We start from the raw sequence: 21715 nt of genomic DNA on the forward strand, positions 1-21715 counted from the left end.
CCAACTTAAGACAAGATCCATATCTTGCTGAAAACTTGCTTATAAGTCATTACACTTGAAAAACCACAAAACTAAGAAATTTTCACAGGAAACTGGACAAACATAATGAGTAAAATGTTGTGTTTTTGTCATGTAAAGCTTGTTTCGAACCCTATAGTCTGGCCTGCTGATGTCTCACCACATCATGTTTGAGCTTCTCACACCATTTCAGACGATTTTTCCTGCCACTGTTCTCTCAACAGCCTAACCTCTGAGCTGTCTGCAGGGTCGTATCTTTCTTTCATGTCCTACAGTCATGAAATGGTCAGAGTGTGTCGAACCAGACAGCCTGAGTCACTCGTGATGCTGTGTTTGCTTTTTGTGGGAAATCTTGACCATGTTCATTGCTCATAAACAGGAGAAACAGAGGCTGTGAAGTAAAATAAACTGGCCGCAACATGTCGCCGCTACTGTCAACTGCTAATCGGGAAAAAACAACAACAGGCCGGATGAAAGGAGAGCGGCTTTTCTGCAGACTCGAGGTGGGCGTTTCTAAAGAGGAAACACTGATTGGATCGTTCCATCAGCTGAAATCTGGCAGAAATCACTCATCTGCAGTGACTGCCATAAAAAGTCAAGGTCAAAGACACTTTCTTTGACTCATGGCAAGTTTAAAAGACTTTATTTGTGTACTTATGTATATTTTTATCTCGTTTTTGTTCTTTTTTAACTTCTTATGTCAGTCTAATATTATTTCAATAAACAAAACTGACTTTGTTTTTAACATAATGGTAGGGTAGAAACATTTAGGCCTCCTTATAAGCTTCTAGATATTAAAACAGTACATTGAAGTATTAGGGAAAAACTAACAAAATAAAATGTAAAAAATATGACGAGAATAAAGTCAAAATAATAAAAGAATAAAGTCATGGTTTAATGAGAATAAAGTCTTCATATTATGACTTTATTCTTGCAATATTACAACTTTTTGCTCATATTATTACAAGTCATATTAGGAATTTATTTGTGTAATCCTATTCTTTTGGTTTTTAATTTTTTTCTTAGTATGGCCCTAGTACTTTGTAATGCTATTTACTTTGATGCTTTTGTTTTGAAATGTAGCCGGACATTAGTTTTTTGGAGTGTCCCAAAAAACTCAGAAATTTTGAGATTCACCGCTCAACTCCAAAAGTTAAAAAAGAGGAGATTAATTTCAAATATTTTCTAGAAAGTACTTGGAAATATTTGACTTCCAGAAATTTTCTGAGTTTCAAATATGTCCATCTTTTAGAGCTCAGAAATTTTCAGGTTGTTTCTAGAAAAGTTCAAAAGTTTAAATAATACAAGAATAAAGTCATAATATGAAGACTTTATTCATATATTATTTGTATTAGTTCGACATTATTCTCATATTACTTTATTTTTGTAATATTATGTATTTATTTTCGCAGTAATATTGCTTTAATTTTACTTTTTATTTTGTTACCCTAAAACTTCGTCTAACCTAAAATCCCACCGCAAAAAGCTTTTATTTTGAAATGTAACCAGACGTCCTCTGTTTCGAGAGGCGGGAAGAGAAGCAATGGTGATGCCGCTAATGTCGGACAAGCTAACACGATCTGAATGCCGTTATTATATCTAAGTTTAACTTTTGGTTAAAACAGAAGGAGCAAAAACATAAATAAAAGTCTGATGTTAAATAAGTGAGACAGCAATGTTTAAAAAGAGAAAAAAATCGAATAACGGACGTTATTTCGTTCGGAAAAAAAGAGCATGCGCAGAATTCACTAGCGCTCTGTTTACGTGCCACTGTCAGTTTGATTCATGGTGTCAGCCGTTGGACGGGTCTGCCTGTCTAGCATGCTAGCGCAGCTGTAGGATGTGGGAGCCACACAGAGTTTATCTCCAGGAGAGGCTAACACAGATTTAAAGAAGCACTGAATACAAAACTATCAATCCAGAGCCTGTAAATGTTAGAGCTGAAAGAACATCTTGCATTACACAACAGCGGCCACCCATGATGCAGCATTTTATTGCTTTCTGGGAAAAAAGATCACAAATTAATCCAAAAATTAAAAAGACTTATATTTTATCTGACATTGTATATCATAATAATGGATATAAAGTGCTGCCAAAAAGTGTAAAAGCTTCTCTAACCTTCATTTAATGCATTTTATTGGGATTTTATGTGATGGAACAGCGCAAGTAGCGTATACAGATTCTTTTTGGCTAACTTTGGAATATTTTCTACTATGTATTGTACATTTTGAGATACATAAACAATAACACCAACAAGGCTGTGGATGATAAAAAGGAGAGGCCTGAGGATGAACCTTGGGGTACTCCACAGGTAATTCTATGCAACCAAGGTGTGCAGTTACCTATGGACACAGAAATGAGTTTTTTTTTAAGGTCTTTTTCTTTTTACAGTAAAACACCACAAACCCACCCTAATTTCACTGCAAAAACAAAATCCTACCAAGTATTTTTGATTTCTAGTTCAATTATCTTACTACACTTGATATAACACAAAACTTACTTACTAGTAACTTTTCTGCAAGATACAGTAACTGTTTAAAGTCAATAATTTCTTAGTACTTGTTCCACTCGCAGATTATTTGACTTATACCAAAATGTCTAGTTGTAAGGGAATAATCTGCTAGTAAAACCAGTACTTTTTCTATTAATATTAAAAAATTGACTTATAATAGGTTAATATTTCATACTGAAAGTGGCTTGTAAGTTACTTTTGCTTTATTTCAAGTGTAGTAAGATATTTGGACTATAAACAAGAGTAACATATTTAGTAAGATTTTGTGTTTTTGCAGTAATGTTCTCCTTACACTGCAAAAACACAAAATGTTAGCAAGAATTTTTAGTATCATTTCTATTGCAAGTACATGAAATAAGACAAAATTAACTAATCAGCAATCTTCAGCAAGATAAACGACCTTGTTTTTAAATAAATAATCCATTAACGGCGTGATGAATAGCTGGGAACCAAGCACTGAACCTTGGAGAACACCCTGGTGTAGAGGGGCTACAGTTTACAAAGATAAACTGTTCCCAGTTTAAGAGGTAGAACTAATATGGAGCTAAATTAGGGCCACAAAGTTTGTTCAAAAGAAAAAAGAATCGAAACTTAAAAATAATTTTTGAAACAGAAAAAAAAAATATCTGAAAAGAAGTTTTGAAAATTTTTCTCAGTTTCCAAACTTTTTTTTTGTTTCAATTTTTTTTTCAGTTTCAAAATCATTTTTCAGATTATTTTTTTTCTTTTGATTCAACTTTATGGCCACAATGTAGCTCCATAAACTAAAATCAAGACATTGTTTCACATATAAAAGTACTGGTTCCACTGGCTTATAGAATTGGTACTTTTTCATAAATATTAAGGAATTACTGACTGAAACCAAGCTCCTATCTCTTTCTGAAAAGTAATTTTTAAGTTGGTTTTGTCTTATTTCAAGCGTCCTTAGATATTTGTGAAAATATCTTGAAAAATGTTGTGTTTTTGCTAGATTGAGATTAAACTACACGAAGTTGGACTGCTACACTTTTTTAGTTTAGTCTGACTTAGGGATTTCCAACTCCACTTCTTTGGCTGAATTAATTTGTTCAGCTTTGTTGACGCTGTGTAATGAGCCGTTCATTTCATTCATGTTCTCATAAAATTCCAACAAAATACATCGAGGTGTGTGATTGTAATGTGACAAATTGTGGAAAAGCTGCACACTTCTTGAAAGGGAGTGTACAAGCGGTTCTGGAAAACAATGTGAGATCATTGGAAATGTTTGCTTTTCTTGGATTAATTCGGGTGTTTGTTGTCGCAGGGAAATGAAGAATTGCATCGTGGGTGGCCGGTGTCTATTAATACATCCCGGATGTCACCATCTTTCTTTCCTTGTGCCCACACACGTCAACTTTTCAACTTGAACGTTTACAGCCTCTTGATTCATGCCGACTATTTTACATCCTCCGGTTCCGTCTATCTGTTGTCCTTCGTAAAAGTTTCTGTCGTTCTCCCTATAGCCGCACAGGCATGGGTTTGTTTGCCTGAATTTCTCATTTCCTGTTTGGGGCGTGTATCCCATCCCTTGTTCTCGTGCCCAGCACACATCAAACACAAAACTGCTGCTGGAAAAAAAAAAGAGAAGAAGAAGAAAGAAAATGCAGGCAGAGGATATGCTAAAGGCATGTAGCTCTGAGAATGATGGCTAAATAAGATGTGAAGGTGTGAGTGGTTGATCAAAAAATCTTGACCGATGACACGCAGGAAAAAAAAGAACGTGGAAAAAAGGAGGTGGTAAATGCAAAGATGGTTATTTACTTACAAAGTCCAAATAAGGCAAAAATATCTGCAGAAAGGATGAGCTCATCCTGCAAGATGGCTTTTTTAAAATCCTTATCTAACTTTTGAGGAATGTGAGCTGATTTCACTTCCCATTGTAATGTGCTTTTATTTTGCGTAATTATCTGTTCAGCCGGTTCTTTTTTAAAATTTCCTGTGGTGCCAGTCGGTTGAATGAAAGAACTGCTTGAAGTTAAACAGCCCAGAAACTTTGTCCTCCAGTCTGCTTCACATTTTCACCACGAAGAATCAGTTGCTGTCAGACTGCGTGTGGGCTCAGAATCAAATATGGAGTCATGGTTTAAGAGGCTAACGTAATTATCCTTACTTTATTAGTTCAAGAGTCCTACTTGACTACTTCTTGAGGAGAAAAAGGAATTTTTAAAGCATTTAATCATGCTAGAAACTAAATAAACTGAATAAAATCTACTTGAATTGACTTATAAAAAATGTATTAAAATGGAGAATAATATGCAGTTATGTGTCTAAATAAACTGAATTATAAAGTGCTGGTTTTGAATAAAATTTAAATTTTTGGATCATAAGTTTATAGGCAACAAATAGAAATACCTTTTGTTTCTAACTACCTAAAGTTAATTCAAACTAAACCTCTCTTGTTTTTGGCTAAAGTTGCCAAAATTATCTCTATTTGCTAATCGCCAGAAAATCTTGCAAAAGTATTTTTTTTTTATTGAGATTTTTATCAGGAATAATTTTCTTTTAAACTGTATGACTGGGGACAAACCTCTGATAAAATAACTAGTAGCGCTTCCATCACAAATGTGTGCAAAACTTTGTTCATATTCCGCTGAAATAAACACATTTGCGGTGTTTCCACTAAACAGGAAATGCAATTAAAAATCACACATAAATAAGTTCACACAGTAAATTATTTTAAAAAAAACATGAAGCAACATTATTCTCCAACTACTTCCTGTTGTCGTCTTCTTTATGGTTTCCACCAGGGGCAACGTCCGTTTGTTGATCATGTGACTTCAGTGACGTGAAAAAAAGGTGTTTCCATTGCATTTTTGAAAAAAAAAAAAAAAAAAAAAAAAAAAAAACACCTCAACCTACTGCCAAGTTTTTTTTTTATCTAAAAATGTACGTTTTTTTTTTTTTTTACAAAATTGCTGTATTTCCTTTAGGCACATTTGACATTTATTTCCGAAATGTCAAATGTGCAACTAGGAACTAGGTCAAAAATATCATGCGAGATTTTTTGTTTTTAATATCAGTACAAAATAAACATTTCCAGTTTCAGTTTGCCGCTTTTATCGCGTGAACTCGAGGCAACAACCTTATTTTAAACCCCCAACAGCCCTGCAAGAAATGTAAACAGAAGCCGAGCAAAACATAAACATGAATGCTTTCTATACGCTCGTCCCGTCCCCACCCGAAACGCTCTGCTTCCAAGACACACAGAGCTTTTAACGTGGAAAGGTAAAACAGCAGCAGGTATGCATCGCGTTTCTTTTTCCGCTGACATAAAGTTTCCAGCTCCTCGTTCTGCTGACTGAACCCCTCCGCCTGTCGTGTCAACGCCGACGGATGGCGAACGCCAATCGCTGGAACACAGACATGGGATTTTGTAACAGCGCAGAGCTTGAGCAACCGCTGCAATTTGTGAGTCAGAAACAATTGGACGTAAACGCTGGATTACTTTTGAACTTGTAAATGCAGTAAAGAAGAGGGTGGAGTCCTTCTTCTTCTTCTTCTTCTTTTTTTTTTTAAATTCATGATTTATCTTTCGTTTGGCTTTGAAATCTCTGCCCTGCCTCTAAGAAAAACATGTGGTTCAGATAAGTGCAACCCCCCCACGTACAGATTCCCTGAAGTCAAGCACTCATTAGTGAATTACTTGGACAGTTGGGAGGGAAGCAGAGGAGATTGTTGCTATCTCTGCCAGGATGAAGCAACATTTAACAGGGTGGAGGAAAAAGAGGCAGTTTCCTCAGGGCTGAGAACTTAAAACTCTTACAAATCCTTGCAAAAGTCTTCATGCTCATAAAACTTTTTCAAATGGTGCCAAAACAACAAACAATTGGACGTATGAGGTTTGGAAAGGATTTTAAAAGTTAAATAACTGATTCAGACTTTTGTTTGTCTTAAACTGAATCAAATTTAAAAGTACACTGCAAAAATACAAAATCTTAGCAAGTATTTTCAAGTGCAAATATCTTAGTACACTTGAAATCAGACAAAACTAACTTACAAATAACTTTTTAGCAACATATACAAGCTTATTTTAAGTAAATAATTCCTGAATATTGATTAAAAATAAGGATTAGTTCCATTTTCAGATTATTTCAGTTACCATATGGGAAAATGTCTCATTATATCCTCACTTCTGGACCAGTTTTTATGATGTGTAATTAACAAAAAACTTCATCCAGATTTAAATGTCAGTTTGTTGTCAGTATGGCAGTGGATGAGGAGTAGATATTAGGATTTATGTGTTTATCATCTGCATAGAAGAGCATAAACACATCAAGATGGATGTAGAGAACAAATAGCTGAGGACCAAACACTAAACCTTGAGGAACACCCTGGGATAGAGGAGCTATGGTGAAGGAGCAGCTGTGGCCAGCTAGTGAAATAAAACTAATATGAAGTTAACGTGAGGCCATAAATTTGTTCGAAAGAAAAAAGTTTGAAACTGAAAATCATTGAGTCTGGAAAGTAGTTTTGAACATTTTTTTGTCAGTTTCACATCCTGTTTTTCAGTTCATTTTTTATTTAATACAAACTTTTTGGCCCCAATTTTGCTCCATATGCCAAAAGCCAAGACAAGTACGAAGGTTCAAGGTCCACTGGCTTGTTATAAGTGGAAAAATCTACCAGTGGCACAAATACTTTTTGTCAATATCAAGAAATTATTTACTTATGACAAGTTCCTGTGTGTTGCTAAAAAGTTACTTGTAATATAGTTTAGTCTTATTTCAAGGGTAAGAAGATATTTCCATTAGAAAATAGACAAAAGTGCAACAATTTAGTGTTTTTGCAGTGTAAATTTCTCTAGTGTAATGTTCTGTATTTATGATGAGGTTAAAATCCTCAATGTATTTATGCCAGGGATGTCCAACGTGTGGCTAGTGGGCTGTTTGAGACCCCAGTTTTTTTCCCCAGTGGCTACAAGTTTGGACACCACTGATTTAGGGGACAGAATACAAAAGCACTCCGCACTTTTCAGCATCATTTTCATAATTCTGTGTTCTCACGCAAAAGTCCCAATGAAATTAATGCAAGTTTGTGGTTCTAACATGACAAAATGCGTAAAAGTTCAAGGGTCATGAATACTTTTGCAACCCACAGTAAACCCTGTAAGATAATAAATAGTAGAAAGTTCTGGAACAAGCCCATGTAATCGAATCCTCCAGTCTCTCTGAGACTTCATCATTCACTGGCGCTGGAATGCCACTCACGTTCACCCTGACCTTCATCTGCTTCTTTCTCTGGTTGCTCGTATATCTCCGTTCGTGTTTGTTTTAACTTTCTCAGGCCCCCTCCAACGCTCATGCATCGCCCCCCCGAGGACAGCCCTCCCCGGAGCCCCTCTGCTTGCTCTCTGCGAGCCACATTTCCTCTGCCAATCCCCCTCCCACACCGTCTCACCCACTCACTGTCTGCGTTTACCGAGGCTGGAACGTCAGCTTGACCCTGGGCGGCCTTGTTGTGTTTTCCTTCCTCCCACCGCCTCCCTCTGCGCTCTATGGCAGGCCGTCATGTCATAAAATATGCTGCATGTTCTTATGGCGGTGCATTAGGGACGTTGTAGATAGAAGAAAGCAGGAGAGGTAAATTTATGCCAGAAATTAGATTAATCTCAGAAATTTTCTAGAAGTCATAAATCTTCTTTAGATTAATCATGTTCTAGGAAAAGGCAGTGGAAATTTTCAAGAAATTTCTAGAAAAACCTCCGAAATCTCTAAGTTGGAAAAGTTGACCTTTTTTGACTTTTGAAACTCAGATAATTTTAATGCCTGGAATGAAACACAGAGAATTAGGGCCATGGTGAGAAAATTAAAAACATAAGAAAAGTACGAGAATAAAATAACGTTATTTAATAAAGAGATGGTATTACAATTTTATTCTCATATTATGAGAATAATATATTTTCAAAATATTATGACTATTATTGTAATTCTTTGTTGGTTTTAAAAATAGCCACGTATGGCAGGCCGTTTAATATACAATTTTGTCGGACTATCCGTAATTTCTGATGGAGCATTAAAGTCATACTAAGAAAAAAAAGAGAATAAAGTCATAATATCATGACTCTTCTCATATTATTCCAACTCTACTTTTGCGATACTGTAGCTTTATTTTCACAATATTATAATTTTATGCTCGTACTATTTCAACTTTTTTCTCGCAATAATGTGCCTTTATTTATTTATTTATTTTAATATTTTGAGTTGTTTCTTGTAATACTATGACTTTATTCTTGCATTTCTCACTCTTTTTCTTGTAAATCTTGATGCTCATATTAATTTGACTGTAATCTTGTAAGTTTATTTTCCTGGTGTGGCTCTAATATTCTGTCAAAGTTATGTTATTCAAATAAATTACTTTTATTTTGGTCCCTAAAATACCCCCCCCAAAAAAAAACAAAAAAAAAGGAAATTACAGCTAGCTATACAAAACCGATTTTATGTTAAAACAGCCTGCCATACTATGGCTCCTAGTAAAACCATGACAGAATTACAAGCTGCACGGCTCAGAAAGAGTGACGAGTCAGGGGGCCACTCGCAGCGAGAGAAAGTGGACTCACTCTCTGGGGAAAGCTTTCCAACGACAGGCCTCGTAGTGAGTCACTCCGGTTTTCTCCGTTTACACAGTGACATCTCACTGGTGAGTCACTGGACGAGACTGGACTGGACAGCATCCTTTGTGACACACACACTCTCCTCTGGAGTGTGTTTCATCGTTTGAACTTCTAACCCTAATCACAAAAATACACCAAAACCACAAAATCTGCAGAAGGCATGTCTGGATTCTGACGCCACAGAATGTTTGACAACAATATCTGAAAAAAAAAGGCTGAATGTGTTTCTTCTTAAGGTTGCGTGATGTTTTTGCGATCCACTAATGAGAGGCTGGATGTGCGTCAGATGACATGTATGGGTGAGTAAAGTCGTGCACCTGAGACACGGTCACTTCCTGGTTTTATCTGTGGCGGGAAATTTCCACGCAAACGTCTTACAACCTTGAAGGTTTCAAAAGACGGACAAAGTGAAACTGAGACCCTGTGAGACATGAAACACACATTTCTTGGCCTGATTTTATGCAGTTAGTCCAGCGGTGTCCAAACTTTTGTCACACGGGCCAAAAATGTTCACGCAAAAGTAGAAAATAGAAATGAACCAAAACCAGACAAATAAATTCGTCTAACTTTATTGTTTTTTTAGGAAATGGATTTTATTCATAGTAGACCCAAACAGAAAAGGATTTTTAACGTATCAAAAGAAAGAAATGTAGTTTTTTTTGTTCTTGGTTATAAGAACAGAATTTTTGAGAAAACTTTGACTTTTTATTTTTTGGGGTGAAAACATATTTTCCTGCTTTCTAATTACATATAAATCATAAAGGCAAGGAAAAAAAAAGTAGCTTTAAGTATTCTTTTAATTTCCTAACATGAAAGATTCTACACTAACTTAGCTGAACAGCAAAGAATAATAAATATTATTATTAAAATAATTCATGTTGCGTTTAGCTTTCCTCCTTTTTTTCCACTAAATGGTTGGTTCCTTCCAACCAAGCTATTGCTATAGCTTAAATTGTAAGTTGTTGCAGCTAGTTAGTTAATAAGGTGACCGTGGTTTGTATAGACAAATTCATTAATATAATCACAAAAGGGAAATTGTGAGAGAATAATTGAAAAGAACTGGTCTATCTGCTTCTAACTTTGGTTTATTTGTTTGGTTTTGTATTTATTTGTTGCTCAGTGGATGTAATTAAAATTTCCAAATCTTTTCTATGTGTCTCATCACTATTTTATGTTGTTAGCCAAATAAAATCCCACCTATTACCCCAAAGACATGCAGATTGAGACTTTTTATTTGTAATCAGAGTAAAATTGTATTTTCCTTACCACTGAACATATTAAGTGCAACACCAAACGTATAAAATAATTTTGGAGTTTGAATAACATCCTTTTAAAAAAAACAAACAAATAAAAAAAAACATAAATAAAACTTGTTCTTCTCCAGTCAGACTATTTTATCTACTCAATTTTATTTTAATTTTTATCTTCCTGGCCTGTCAATACTTGTCAATTTTGGAAAGTTTGGACAAAATCAAAGGTGTAATTCCAGACATGGCTGTTCATTATTCACTTTACCTCATAATCGGCTGCTAATGATGAACACTTAATAGTATGTGTCATCACCTTAGTCTTTTCCTAGTAACTTCCCATGAATGCAGATTACTTTACAAGGATGACTAAAAGCTTAAACTGCTTGATTACACGGGTATTTCCAGGGACATTGTTGGGCTATAAATAATCACCTTACCTCTTTATAGTGGGGTGTATACTGACCCCTGGTGGTTGAAAGATGTTTTTTTTCAAATGGAAAATAATTGACATATCAGCTAATTTAACTCAACACATTTGTTTTTCTTCTTGAATTTTAGGTCTTTGTATGAATAAACAGAAAATGTTTTAAAAATGTAAACAGAAACCGGCTTACACAAGCATATCACTAATAGTAAAGAATAAAGTGAAGGATGTAAAACTGCAAATAATATCTGTGATAATCTGCAACATTATTTTGTCATCCTTGTGTTGTTGGGGTTTTTTTGTATTTAATGTTGTTTTGACCTTAGTATTTACAGTTCCTGTCAGACATTTGTCATCAATCTATCACCCAGTGGTGGTTTTTGAGCCATTTGGGCAGCTTCCCAGGGCGGCATTGAAATGTGGTGGCTCGCCCGAGAACTTGAAAATGAAATATATATTATCTTAATCGATGTTTAAGGTTTCCTGCTTTCTTTAGGAGTTGACAGCATCATGATTTGGGGTTGTTTTGCAACAGAATGAACTGGTATGCTTTGTAAAATAGCTGGCACCACAAGAAAAGACCATTCTATCCAAATATTGAAGCAACAAGGGAAAACATCCACCAGGAAGTCCCAGATGGACAATAACCCTAAGCATAAAGCCACAGCGGTTAGGAAATTAATGTTTACTTATGATTTTGAAGACATTTCATACTATTTCTGTCATTTAGCAAATAGAAATAATTTTGGTAATTCCAACTAACCTAAGACAGAATTTTGTCTTATTTAAAGTTGTTGTAACCTTCAGTACCTTTTATTTACAGTTGAATTTGTTTTATTTGCCCACCTTTTCCCATATACACGTTTATATTAATAACGTGTCCTGCCCACATTTTGCAACTTTCTTTCTTACAGCTGAGAAAGTTTAGATCTCACTGGAAAACCATAGAAATGAACACCTTCGTTTACGACCTTTGCGACCGTCGGAATACGGCAGAGAGAAGAAGATGGCGGAGGTAACAAATGAAGCAGAGCTACTCAAGGAGAAGGCAAATAAGTTCTTCAAAGGTAAATCGCAGGACCTGTCAAGTCTGGGATTTATGACAGGAGATTCCCACCGTCTACCACGTTACAATTATTTATTTTCCTGCTCTAATTTTACGTAATTTCCCCTCAATCGCAGCCGGTTTCAGATATTACGCAAAGCTAACGCTCACTTTAAACTCCATTCATTCGAACAGCGGTTAGCCGTTAGCTCCGCAGCTGTCAGCGTGTTCTGGAGAAACACGCCGCAACCGGGTCAGATTGAGAGCCTGAAGGGACGTGAAGCTCACCTCGTACTTGGGGTTTGGAGCAGTTGCGTGAATGGAGGCAATGTTGCGGGGTTTAGCCGCGTATATAGGGAGACAAAAAGGCAGAACTGCTGGAATGTTCTGTTAGCCATGGCGTGTTTATGAAGCCGAGCCTTCCTAACTTCTTGCCTGGACTCTCTTGTCAATGAAGCATTATCATAAAAATGTGAGCTTTGATTAGGCTAACGTGTCATTAATATTCTGTAGTAGAGAAAATGTCAGTTTGGACTTTGCTTCTAAGTCATTGATTCATGATTTCCTGATTATCAGAGTTGGTTTTTGCTCTATAACTTGATTATAAAGTCGCTTCTTTGACTGACAAAACAAGTCAAAGTGCTAAACTTAATCCTTGAACTGCTGACACTTTTCTGCAACTGTTCTTAAAAACATAGTTGGGTAATAATTAGTGACATTTACCCGAGTAAAAAATATGAGTAAGTTTACTGCTATGTAGTTTTACTTGAGTAAAACTACTGTACATAACTACATAATATTTATATTGCTACTCTTATTTTAGTAAAATTTCTAAACACTTTACCTTGTGAATAACTTTTGTGAATGGAAAACAAATATGTTTGAACTTTTGTGAATGGAAAACAAATATGTTTGAACAAGACAAAAACCTTCAATTAAAATCTAAATTTATGCTAATTTCCATTTGAAAGTCAATAAGATGCAGTAAACAGTTTATATATTGTCATAAAAAGTACTTTATCCTGTTATAACACACACACATAGATATAATCTACCAAACAATATGGTTTTATAATTGTTATGCAAAAGAACAGTGATTTAATTTGGTATGTGACTGACTTAAGTTATCAGTCACCTTTTTTGTTTTGTTTTTTTTTTTTTTTACAAAATGCTTGAGCATTTTATTAGAGAAAACTTTTTACTTAGGTAAAAAAGACTCTAGGTGCTACGTTTACTGCCGCTTTCTACCAGTACATATTGTGGTTTTGAGAAGTAATTCCTCATGTTTAAAGTCTTTCATTGGACTTTGAATTGATTCTAATTCCTGTTCACCAGCTTGAGTGTTTTTGTTTTTAACTTAATCAACCTCCAGAGTAACTCTAACTCAAAAGATAACAGACACATAAAAACATAAGTTTTACTCAAGTAAAAGTATAAAGTACAGCAGAGTAAAAATACTCCTAAAAGTAATTTTTTTCTTCAGAAAAGTCACTCAAGTTAATGCAATTGAGTAAATGTAGCTAGTTACTAACCTAACTGTGCAATTATTACATTGCAATCTTTTGTTGTTTGAATATTGCACACACTGATATTACATTGATGACATATTTGTTATATATTCCTTGAAAACAACCCACTACTACATTTAATAGATCCCATCACAAGTTCATTCAGTTTTGATGTGTTGAAGCTAATATTAGTGCCCTGTGTTCACCATGAACCACGTTTTTTTTCTCTCATTGTTCATCGAACCAACATCATGATTCCTGTTTTTCCCAGAAAAAGACTATGAAAATGCTATCAAGTACTACTCAGAGGCCCTGGAGCTCAATCCATCCAACGCTATCTACTACAGCAACCGCAGCTTGGCGTACCTGCGTACGGAGTGCTATGGCTACGCCCTGGCAGACGCTACGAAGGCCCTGGAGGTAGACAAGAACTACATAAAGGGATATTACCGCCGCGCCACCTCCAACATGGCGCTGGGCAAATTCAAAGCTGCACTGAAGGACTACGAAACGGTAAGAAATTAAACATTAATATTATGTTAGGGTTGAACACGATAACAAAAAATTGTCCCAGAAGTTACTGTGAGAAATGATAATATTGTTGTTTTCAATAATGTAATGGAATAATGCAAGGACACTTTCTCAAATATCAGTAAATGTTACCTTCTAATGAACGTTTAACACTGGAACTGGAAGACATTTAAAATATCCAAAATAAAGAAACAAAACAGGAAATAAAATCAATTATGAAATCAAAGTTGGCTTTCAACAAAAGGGAAAACCACTGAAGACTTTTGTCCAGTTTTTGGCAGAAAAAGAGAAAAGCAGTAAGTCATGCAAATGAAAATCATTGAACTTGTTTTACTTTATTATTCTATTTAATTGATTTATTCCAGCAGGGCTAAGGTTTGTACACAGTTTATCACAATAACAATATTTCTTATATATTATTGTTTAATCAATCAATCAATCGATCAAATTTTATTTGTATAGCACATTTCAGCTACAAGGCATTTCAAAGTGCTTTACATCATAAACACAAAACACAAAGGCATGCAACATAGAATAAAATACCAAGTTTTTTTTTTTTTTTTTCTTCCTTTTCTTTTTCCTCCCTCTCTTTTCCCTTTCTTCCCCTTCCCTTTGACACGGAATTTAAGCGCCTGTTACCACCGGACTCCGCCGTCCGTTTAACCACGGGTATTCGCCGGGCCCCTTTGCCCACAACAGGGGAAAAAAAAAAAAAATTACATACATATCCACAAAATCAAATTCATACATATTACATTTCAAATGCAACTCTAAACAGGTGCGTTTTTACTTGAGATTTGAAGGAAGTCAGGGTTTCCGCTGTTTTACAGTTTTCTGGAAGTTTGTTCCAAATTTTTGGTCCATAGATGCTGAAAGCTGCTTCTCCTCTCTTGGTTCTGGTTCTGGGGATGCAGAGCAGACCAGAACCAGAAGACCTGAGAGGTCTTCTGGGTAACAATAGTAAACAATAGTATTGTCAAGTAATATAATGGTAATAATGCCATAATAATGCAAGAACATGTTTTAGTAGTTTAATAAACTTCAAATTCTAGCAAACATTTAACACTAGAACTGGAAGACGCTTTAAATATTGAAAATAAATAAACAAAACAACTGAAAAAACAAAATTAGTTGAGACGAAAACACCAAGTTGAAGACTTTCATCATTGGGTTTTCACAGAGAAAGAAAAAAGTGATAAATAATGCAAATAAAAATTTTTGTTTTAATTCATCTTGCCATTAATTGATTTGTTGTGACATACATAGCTTTAAATCTATAGGATATGTATTTTTTACTCACTATTAGGATCTTATTTTGTTATTTGATGTGTGTGGATGATTTTGATGATGGCACTCATCAAAATGTAATAATTGTCACAATTGTTGAATGTTTTGTTTTTATGACGTAAAGCACTTAAAACTGCTTTGTTGCTGAAATAAACTTGATTAACTGAGTGACTGAACTTCCAGAAAACTGCAAAAAAAAAAAAGCCAAAACACAGTTCCTTTAAATTAACTGTAACTGAAATTAAGATCAATGAGAGAAATCTAAAACTGCGCTCTGAGGAGAGATGAGAATTGAATGGAATTGCATATGAAGGCAACAGCGAATCAAAAGCAATTTAATCATGGAAATTGATGAATATTTGATATAATTTCCTTGTTTTAATGACAGGTAGTCAGGGTTCGACCGAATGACAAGGATGCAAGAATGAAGTATCAAGAATGCAACAAGATTGTAAAGCAGAAGGCGTTCGAGAGAGCCATCGCAAGCGATGACAAAAAGAAATCAGTCGTTGACTCTCTGGACATAGAAAGCATGAGTAAGTTCTCTGTCCCGAAATGCGACATGGATTCAACATTTAGAGTGATGAACAAGTCAGTCAAAGCTGATTTTACTCCTGCAGCCATCGAGGACGACTACGTGGGACCCAAACTCGAAGATGGGAAGGTGACGTTGCAGTTCATGAAAGACATGATGGATTGGTTCAAAGATCAGAAGAAGCTGCATAGAAAATGTGCTTATCAGGTAAACGCACTCGTTCACTGATAACAAGCAGCGTTCGGCCTGGATTTAACTCACCTTCACTGTATTCCTACAGATTCTAGTACAAGTAAAGGGCGTTCTGTCAAAGCTACCAAGTCTGGTTGAAATCACAATAAAAGAGGTAAGATTAGGCTGATTTAGAGGATTAGTGCCACTAAAGAAAATGTACTTTAATCTCAGGATTCTGAATTTAATCTGACTTTAATCTCTTTGAGTTAGAACCTCAGATTTCTGGCTTTTTTTCCAGAACTCAGAATTTTTTTCTCAGAATTCTGACTTTAATCTCAGAATAAGTGAGAATTCACAGTTCTGAGATTGAAGACATAATTCTGAGAATAAAGTCAGACTTCTGTTTTGGTAGTGACCCTGATCCTCCTCTGGAGTCGTGTGTTATTTGGTGTCTACATAATAATTTGCTTTTCCACCAACAGACAGACAAACTAACGATTTGTGGGGACACCCACGGTCAGTACTACGACCTCCTCAACATCTTCGAGTTGAACGGTTTACCCTCAGAGGCCAACCCTTACGTATCCTTTCCTTTTTTAAAACAGAAGAAACACAAACACATCATGTTTTCTATTCATACCCTGTACAGCCGTTTTTTCTGGTTTGGTCTATTTTTGTCGAAAATGCGTCAGGAGCCTCAGAAGTTGTGCGTCACTGACCTTAACCACAGCTTCCAGCTCTTCAATGGCGACTTTGTGGACCGAGGCTCCTTCTCCGTTGAGGTCATTCTCACCCTGTTTGGCTTCAAGCTGCTCTTCCCGGACAACTTCCACTTGCTCCGAGGTGACAGCAGCTGTAGCAACAACTCAAACGCTTCATTGGCTCCGTCCAATATTCAAGTGTTTAAAGCAGTTTCTCAAACCTTTTCAGGCTAAGAACCACTTAACCCTTAGCAAACACTCACAGACCACCTAACCTGAAAATGCAATAGCACAGCATGTTAATATGTACAACCTGAAATGAAAATGTTGGTCTCTTAACTGACTTATTGTTGTTTAGTTTATTCATGCATTTTGAGTTGTTTACAGATTCTGAAAGTGTGGATCCTAATAACATTTTAGGGCTATTTGTAATTTAAAAGAAACATATAATTGATTAGTTAATAAAAATGACAATAACTGTTGAAGTGTGAGCAGAGGATTATAAGCAAGCAAAATCGTAAGAAACAAAGAACAGTTCTCAGCAGCTGAGACTGGAACTGTTCGTTGAAAAGAATCGAGTCTCTTGTGAACGTTTTAATACTCTGACTCGGCTTCTTCTGTTATGAATAGTCCTGGCGTTGTTTTCTTTCCTCTGGTACGTAAATTTTTTCTTTTAACTTGTAGCGCCACGTCTTGGCAAATAAGCCGTCGCTTACGCGCAGAGCCCTCCGGACCACTAGGGGGAGCAGGGTTCTCCCAGCTTGAGAAAGGCTGGTTTGAGGTTGAAAACAGGAAATAAACCGCTGTGTGTACCTGCAGGGAACCACGAGACGGACAACATGAACCAGATGTACGGGTTTGAAGGCGAGGTCAAAGCCAAGTACACAGCCCAGATGTTCCAGCTGTTCAGTGAGGTCTTCCAGTGGCTTCCTCTTGCTCAGTGCATCAACAGCAAAGTCCTGGTAGGAAGCCATAAACGTTTATTATTCTGTTTGATTTGGGCTTATTTTATGTTTTAATTAAGTGTCTAAGGTTCAGAGTGTTTTTTTGGAGTTAAGCTGTTTCTTATTATTCATTTTAGAAAAGTTTTATCACTACAAAAAAAGAAAAAAAAACACAAAATGTTACCAAGTATTTTGGTAACTGGTTTCTAGTTCTAGTTCAACTGGTTGAATATTTCACTGCACCGTTACCGAGCAACCCCGGCCAAGCCCCGCACGTTACCGAGCAACCCCGGCCAAGCCCCGCCCGTTACCTAGCAACCCAACCCGTTACCTAGCAACCCATTTCTAGTTCCGCTGGCAGGTTGTTCCACTTACAACATGAGAAAAATGTCTCGTTACAAATAAAATAATCTGCCAGTGAAACTGGAACTTTTTCATCAATATAAAGAAATTCTGTACTTTGAACAAACTCCTGTATCTTTCTTAAAGGCTACTTGTAATTTAGCTTCATCTTATTTCAACTGAAATAAGATATTTGCGCTGGAAATTAGACCGACAATACTTGATAAGATTTTGTGTTTTTGCAGGGATGTTATCAAAGTTACGCAGATAAATGTCTCAGTCAGGAACAGAAATGAAATCTAATCATTTGTTGCTGATCTCATCCTTTACCTGTCTGGTGATGAAACCAAAATATTCCAGGTACTGGAGGCTTTGATGAGAAAATAACTTTAAAATAACACTTTGCTTTTAAAACTCCCAGTTTTGGAATCATTTTTAAACTAATTTGAATAATAAACTTTATGCTTATGTTTGATAACTCGGATCAGTTGGAATGTATTTATGACCAGTAGCCACTACTGGCAGACAGTTAACTGTTCTCTGCTGCCCCCTTGTGTCCAAACTGGGCAGCCTGCTATATTTTAACTCCACATTAATTATAGGAAACAAGCAAAAAACACTCATTTCAGTTTGTTGCACAAAAACGGCAAGAAAACTGTAATTGTGGCACCTCCAGTTTAGATGATGTGTAATTTAATTTTAAATATTAAGTGAAACAGCTGAATTTTAACTCAATCTTCTATTTTGAAATTAATTCAGAATTTGAACAGTAGTTTAAAAGAACACATTTTAAACAGTGTTCATGTGAAGACATCGTCAGCGTTTAGTCCCAATTTATTAATAAAAAACCCAAATAACTGCTAATGTTTTGAAAATGTCGTCTCAGGTCATGCATGGAGGACTTTTCAGCGAAGACGGCGTCACGTTGGAGGATCTCAGGAAGATTGATAGGAACAGACAGCCGCCAGACGCGGGTACGCAAAACTCCAATGTTTATTGTAAAACGTCTAAACAAAACACCTCAGAAAGTTATCGACGACGGCGTATCAGAGCCAGAACAGAAAAGCAGCACAAAATTCAGGTTTTTCATTTTGTACTTTTCAAACTCAGAAATTTCCGAGATTTTTTTCTAGAAAGTTTCTGAGATCAGAAATGAACTCCTTGTTTTTATCTTTTTTTTTCTGTCTACGGCTGTCCTAAAACACTGTCATAATTATCATACCGTCTGCTCTCCTTTCACCAGGCCCGATGTGCGACCTTCTGTGGTCCGATCCACAGCCTCAGGTGAGTTTGTCTCCGTTGCTTCACATGGACTCTTCCCTTCTCTGCTGTGATGATTTTGCCCTCTGTGTCTGGAGCAGAACGGCCGGTCGATCAGCAAGCGAGGCGTGAGCTGTCAGTTCGGTCCCGATGTAACGCAGCACTTCCTGGAGCAGAACAAGTTGGACTACATCGTGCGAAGTCATGAGGTCAAAGCTGAGGGTTACGAGGTCACTCACTCAGGGAAGTGCATCACCGTGTTCTCAGCACCCAACTACTGGTACGTTATGGAACTGGACATGCAGCTGGACGCAGAGTCTAGTCTTCTACTTGGAAAAACCTTTGATTCAGAAAAAAAAAGCTTATGATTAATTGTCCAATTGATTAGCCAATAACATCCAGTCGCATCCTTTTTTGTGTTGTATTTTGGCCGCGATCCAGAAGAGGGCGCTGCTGGTCATCCTGAAACGTTGATTCAGGAATTAAAGACGGTCGGAAAAAAAAGAGTCCAATATGGGATTTAAAATGTACTTTATGAGGTTATGTTTTGAAATATAAACACTTGACAAACTCCTTGAGTTAAAATTGATTTAATAGCGCTCATTCAGCCGAGCTGCGTGACAGAGTAACATCAAGTTCTCAAAACTAATGATTTGCTACGAAGGTGAAGATATGATGACAGAAAAGCGGAGGACATGACGGATGATGTTGATATTTGAGGGTTTAATAATGTGAGAAAAGCTTAATTAAACAACAATAATCCTAGAAATAATATATTTAAATATTTAAATATTGTATGTTTGGTTTATTGTTGAGATGGTAAAAAAAAATAATTTTTTGTCGCTGCTGCTTGCTTCATTTGTCTGTTTCCCGCTTTCCAACAGTGATCAGATGGGAAACAAAGGAGCATACATCCACCTCAGGGGATCAGACCTCAAACCTGAATTTCACCAGTTCACTGCTGTGGTCAGTATATTCTCTGACTTTTATGTTTTCTACAATACGATCATCAATTCTTCTTGTGGTCAGAAGTTTCCCCAGGATTGACCTTTCTGACTCTCTGCATCCACAGCCTCATCCGAATGTCAAGCCGATGGCGTACGCCAACACGCTAATGCAGCTGGGGATGATGTAGAGGCCGCGCGGCGATGACCTGCAGTCGCTCCCTTCCCTCCCAGCCCAGCCGCTCCGGGGCTCGGTCATGTCGTCGTCGTTCCTGCTTAGTCTAAGGGGTTTCTCTCCCACACAAACGTCAGCTAGTTGTTGCGCAGAAACCGAGGCGTAGTTCTGATGGGAGGAGAGCGACCTTAGACAAGCCCAGTCCAGATTTCCTTTTTATTCCTCCACGTTGTTTTTTTTTCTTTCCTGGAGAATTTCCGTTGTCCATTTGCCTGCTTCATGCGTGCCATTACTGGGTTACAAAACCAACACTGCAAAGTGTTACCAAGTATTTTTGTCTAGTTTCTAGCAAAAATATCTTATTACAGTTGAATTAAGACTGAACTAACTTACAAAATTATCTTTTGAGTAAGATATAGAAGCTTCTTTCAAGTGAAATAATTCCTTAATTTAGATTAAAAGTACCAATTCCACAGCAGATTATTTCACTGCTGTGCTATTTATCGCAATAAAGATGTCTAGTTATAAGTAAATTTATCTAAAAATGGAACTAGTATTTTTCATTGACATAAATGAATTATTTTCCTAAAACAAGCTCCTACATCTTATTTGTAAATTAGTTTTCTTATTTCTAGTGAACCAAGATATTTGCACTAGAGTAAATGACAAAGACTTGGTACTATTTATCATTTTTGCAGTGAGGATCCGGTTTTTAAAACTCCTGATTCGCTCAGCAGATGGCTCGAATTGGCTGGTTTGTACCAAAGATACGTAATGAAAATGATTGTTCAGTTTTAGCAAGAGGAACTTGTGACTCTGGATATTAGCATCGCAACGTTGGCCTGCATTCACAGTTAAGCAGTTTGTAAAACGGTTTACGGAGCCGCATGTCTGTCAGTGTTTCTCAAACCAACTTAACAGTATGTTCGAATTTATTTCAAGAATACAAAATCGAACTCTTTGTGATCTAAAAAAAAAAAAACACTCTGGGTACACTTAAAGGTGCTGTTTGCCATTAGTGATGTATTTTGCTGGTATTGTTTATTTTTCACTTCTGCATTGCTTCCTGTTGGGGAAGGAACCGCCGCTCCATGTTTTCATCCTTCGTCGTTGTCGTGCCACCGACTCGGCAGCTCATCCAACTAGCTAGTTAGCAAACACTGACGGCACACCTAGTCTTCAATTCATATTCAGGCTTATAATCCCATGTGTGAATTTCGACATTACACAAAAACGTCCAGATTACAATCCTGTCGTGAAACGCACAGCTATACTGTCTATCGGCCCTGAACTTTTTAGATAAATGAATACACTTTAGTGTATGTATATATACTGTATCATTTAAAGATTCTGTGTAATGTTTGGAGAAAATTATTGAATTAAAAAAAAAAAGAGTCCAGTGATTTTAGAAACAAACTGGTGTCTTTGTTTATAGAA

General features: G+C 36.4%; 1 protein-coding gene across 1 annotated transcript; it reads left to right on the forward strand.

Moving 5' to 3' along the window:
* Positions 1–11755: 11755 nt before the first annotated feature.
* Positions 11756–21715, forward strand: ppp5c (protein phosphatase 5, catalytic subunit). Its single transcript, XM_055027894.1, has 13 exons — positions 11756–11899; positions 13657–13898; positions 15592–15739; positions 15824–15945; positions 16019–16084; positions 16395–16493; positions 16650–16755; positions 17433–17575; positions 18786–18873; positions 19143–19183; positions 19261–19439; positions 20044–20125; positions 20232–21715. The coding sequence occupies exons 1-13, from the start codon at positions 11839–11841 to the stop codon at positions 20292–20294; spliced, it is 1440 nt and encodes a 479-aa protein (XP_054883869.1). The 5' UTR covers positions 11756–11838; the 3' UTR covers positions 20295–21715.

Source organism: Poeciliopsis prolifica, unplaced genomic scaffold (assembly GCF_027474105.1).
Source record: "Poeciliopsis prolifica strain line A6 unplaced genomic scaffold, Auburn_PproV2 SCAFFOLD004, whole genome shotgun sequence".
Taxonomy (NCBI): Eukaryota; Metazoa; Chordata; class Actinopteri; order Cyprinodontiformes; family Poeciliidae; genus Poeciliopsis; species Poeciliopsis prolifica.

What these genes read in the sequence shown, in the direction of transcription:
- ppp5c (XM_055027894.1), top strand. Translation starts at nt 11,839, where the DNA reads ATGGCGGAGGTAACAAATGAAGCAGAGCTACTCAAGGAGAAGGCAAAT. An exon ending in GGCAAATAAGTTCTTCAAAG is followed by an intron (nt 11,900 to 13,656) that starts GTAAATCGCAGG and finishes TGTTTTTCCCAG; the next exon opens with AAAAAGACTATGAAAATGCT. An exon ending in TCTGGACATAGAAAGCATGA is followed by an intron (nt 15,740 to 15,823) that starts GTAAGTTCTCTG and finishes TTACTCCTGCAG; the next exon opens with CCATCGAGGACGACTACGTG.